At 56.7% G+C, this 2,784-nt stretch overlaps 1 protein-coding gene across 1 annotated transcript in view; it reads right to left on the bottom strand.

Moving 5' to 3' along the window:
- The window catches only part of ODAD4 (outer dynein arm docking complex subunit 4), a 25,236-nt gene that overhangs the window by 15,153 nt on the left and 7,299 nt on the right, over positions 1-2,784 (bottom strand). The window contains exons 6-7 of the mRNA XM_045299770.1: positions 2,485-2,709; positions 2,124-2,331 (exon numbers count right to left, since the gene is read on the bottom strand). Of these exons, the coding sequence (XP_045155705.1) occupies positions 2,124-2,331; positions 2,485-2,709 (433 nt within the window). The remainder of the gene's footprint in view (positions 1-2,123; positions 2,332-2,484; positions 2,710-2,784) is intronic.

Here is a 2,784-nt window from a genome sequence, read left to right as displayed (position 1 = left end):
TCCGCGGCAGGAAAGCCGTCACTCTGGTAGTTGGAGATATAGTCCGAGTACATTTCCCTGCGGTAGTCTATCTATCCTTTCCACGGTTCCTCTCCTCAAAGCTGTGCTCCCTTAAAGTAAGCAAATGGTTGGTTCTATCTCCCTATAGAAGCAGACATTCTTATTGGCTCTATTTCTTCCTGCCGCGGCATCCAATCCCTCTCCTACCTTCCTCCAATAACAGATGGGCATAGGAGGGCTTTATCCCCCATACCTGGATTTAAAATATTTGCCATAAGCCTGGGTTTTTGGCTTAGCTAATATTAATTTGGTCATTGAATTTGCCTTGACAGCTTTCCATGTATAGAAAATAGCCGTGTAGCTAATTTCGCTCTTTTACATTTTATATATAAAACAAAAAGGGGAATCGTGGGATTATAAAGAGACACCCCTCCCCCCTCCAAAGATACACCAAACATTAGAGGCTAATTGCCAGCACACTGTGAGGTCAGATGCTTAGAGACATCTTCCCTGAAGGCATTAAGCCACTTTCTGGTCCCACCACAGGTAGGGCCCACTCCCTGCTGTTAAGGACAGGCTTGGCCCACTTCCTGCTGTTTAGAACAATGGGTTACTTCTCCCTAAAGGCTTATGGCCATCAGTCTGGTCCCTGTAGGTGGGGTTTACACCCTACTGATAATGGTTTCCATGGAGAGCCAGAGAACAAGTCAAACCTGCTCAGTGCCGTCCAAAGTTAGGCTGCCATCCTGATCTTGGATCCGCCCATCTTGTCACATGTGTGCCCCCAGTCCCTCCCCTTCCTGTTGTATGTATTTCCCTAGGTTGTCCCCCACTCATTACTGTATTACCTATAGTGCAACCCCTTTCTGTGACGTATGGTATGTCTTTACCTGTAATTAGGGGGCTTGCATATCCCCCAAAGACGTATAAGCCTTGGTTAGCAATAAAGAAGCTCTGCTCTTCCCCTCCTCCCTCTCCCCCTCCTAGCTCCCCTGTTCCCTTTCCCTTTGTCCTCCTTCCCCTCCCCCTCTCTCCTGCCCTCTGGTCTCCCATCTTCACGCGGACCAACAAGTGGACCAACAAGTGGGGCCGAGGTGAGCATGCTACCATGAAATGTGTCTGACTCCATTATTTCAGTCTCTCTTCTGTCTCTCGTGCTCTACGACTTTATCATCTATATGTATATATCTTAACCTTATAACTGTGCCTATCGAACCCCTGATTAGTTGTGGGGGGCTGGCCTTCCCCCCCCCACAGACTCATACACACCACTAGACACACATACACACACACCATACACAGACACACACACAAGCACAGACACATCCACACCACACACAGAGACACACATGAACACAGACACACGCACATCACACACACACACACATACAGACACACAGACACACACACACCCCCCATTAAGCAGCTGAACATGTTCACTGTTGCATCACGTGGGACTACTCCCCCCACCCGAGCGGGAGGTGACACTCTCATGGAGGAGACACTGAGGCAGAGGGAGGCACCATCACTTGCCGGAGGGCCCAGTGCCAGGAGGTGCAGGTCCCGAAGCTCAGGTCTGCCTGACTGCAGAATCCCTGCTCTGCTTGACCAGGCCTGCCAGCCTCTATCTCACACTCCCGTCCCCAGCCTGCTGGCAGCCCAGGACTCATCCCTGACCCCCAGCCGGTCCTCCTGGGCCAGGTCTCCACAGCGAGCGCTGGGCTGTGCTTTTTCTTGATGGCACGTCTCACAGTGGCAGGGATCTGCAAGCCCTGCCCCTTGTGTGCCCTCTGCAGGGCATGCCCCTGTGTCTGCTCACAGCACAGCGGGGGCTGAGGCTTGCTGAGATGACTGATGGGCCCGCTGCCTGCTGGGAGCCTTCGGAAGCCTGAGTCACTCACCACCCTCGGCTGAACACTGGCTCTGCCCGCTGCCCTCAGTCTTGGGTCAGAGGCCCTCACCGCCAGGTACCTCTCTCTCAAGTGTGCAAGGCAGAAGGGAGGGGCCCCAGGGCGGGAGCCGAAGTCACCAGCAGCCCTGGCAGAGGCCCAGCTGCCACCCTGGGCCCCCTCCTCTGCCAGCTAGCTGGCTGCCAGTGCTCACTAGTCCCCGGTGACACTCACTAGTTCCTGGCGATCTCCAGGTCCTTTCGGTGGCTCTGCAGGGCTGCCGCCATCCGGCCCAGCTCCAGCTGGGCGTTGCCGATGCAGCTGTGCAGGTTCCCCACCAGCTCGTCCCGGTTGGGCACCTCCTCCTTGTCCCACTCCATCACTTTCTTCAGCACCTTCTCGGCCTTCTGCAGGCTGCCTTCCGCACTGCCGCTGGTCAGCACTGGAGGCAGGGAGGAGGGCGGAGGGGGTGTGCAGGGCTTCATTCCTCCCCTCCCCTACAAGGGGTCAGTGGCGCCTGTGACCCCACCTGACCAGGGCCCAGGGTCCAGGCCCTCCGGAGGCGGCTGCCCAACCCCTGGGGATCACCGCCTACACATGTCAATGTCCTCCAGGCTCTTGAGGACGTAGTGGGCGGTCTCAGCGGGGTCTCGCTTGCGGTCCCGCAGCCACCGCTCCTGCATCAGCCTCCGGTCCCGCTCCCGGGCGTAGATGGGCTTCTGCTGCCGCCAGAAGTCGCTGCGCGTGTCCAGGTAGGTGATGCCGGTCAGGATGAGGTCCTCCACTGTCAGGCCCCTCCTGATGGTGCCTTTGGTTAGGTCTGTGGGGGGTAGGGCGGGAAGAGCCCTGTGGTCCCTGCTGTGGGGGCCGGACCATGAGAGAAAAGTGCTCTCCC

The sequence above is a fragment of the Echinops telfairi genome, unplaced genomic scaffold, assembly GCF_000313985.2.
Source record: "Echinops telfairi isolate 266 unplaced genomic scaffold, ASM31398v2 ScPeMD7_7458;HRSCAF=8496, whole genome shotgun sequence".
Taxonomy (NCBI): Eukaryota; Metazoa; Chordata; class Mammalia; order Afrosoricida; family Tenrecidae; genus Echinops; species Echinops telfairi.
The sequence above is the reverse complement of the archived record's forward strand: the minus strand, read 5'-3'. Positions and strand labels throughout refer to the sequence as shown.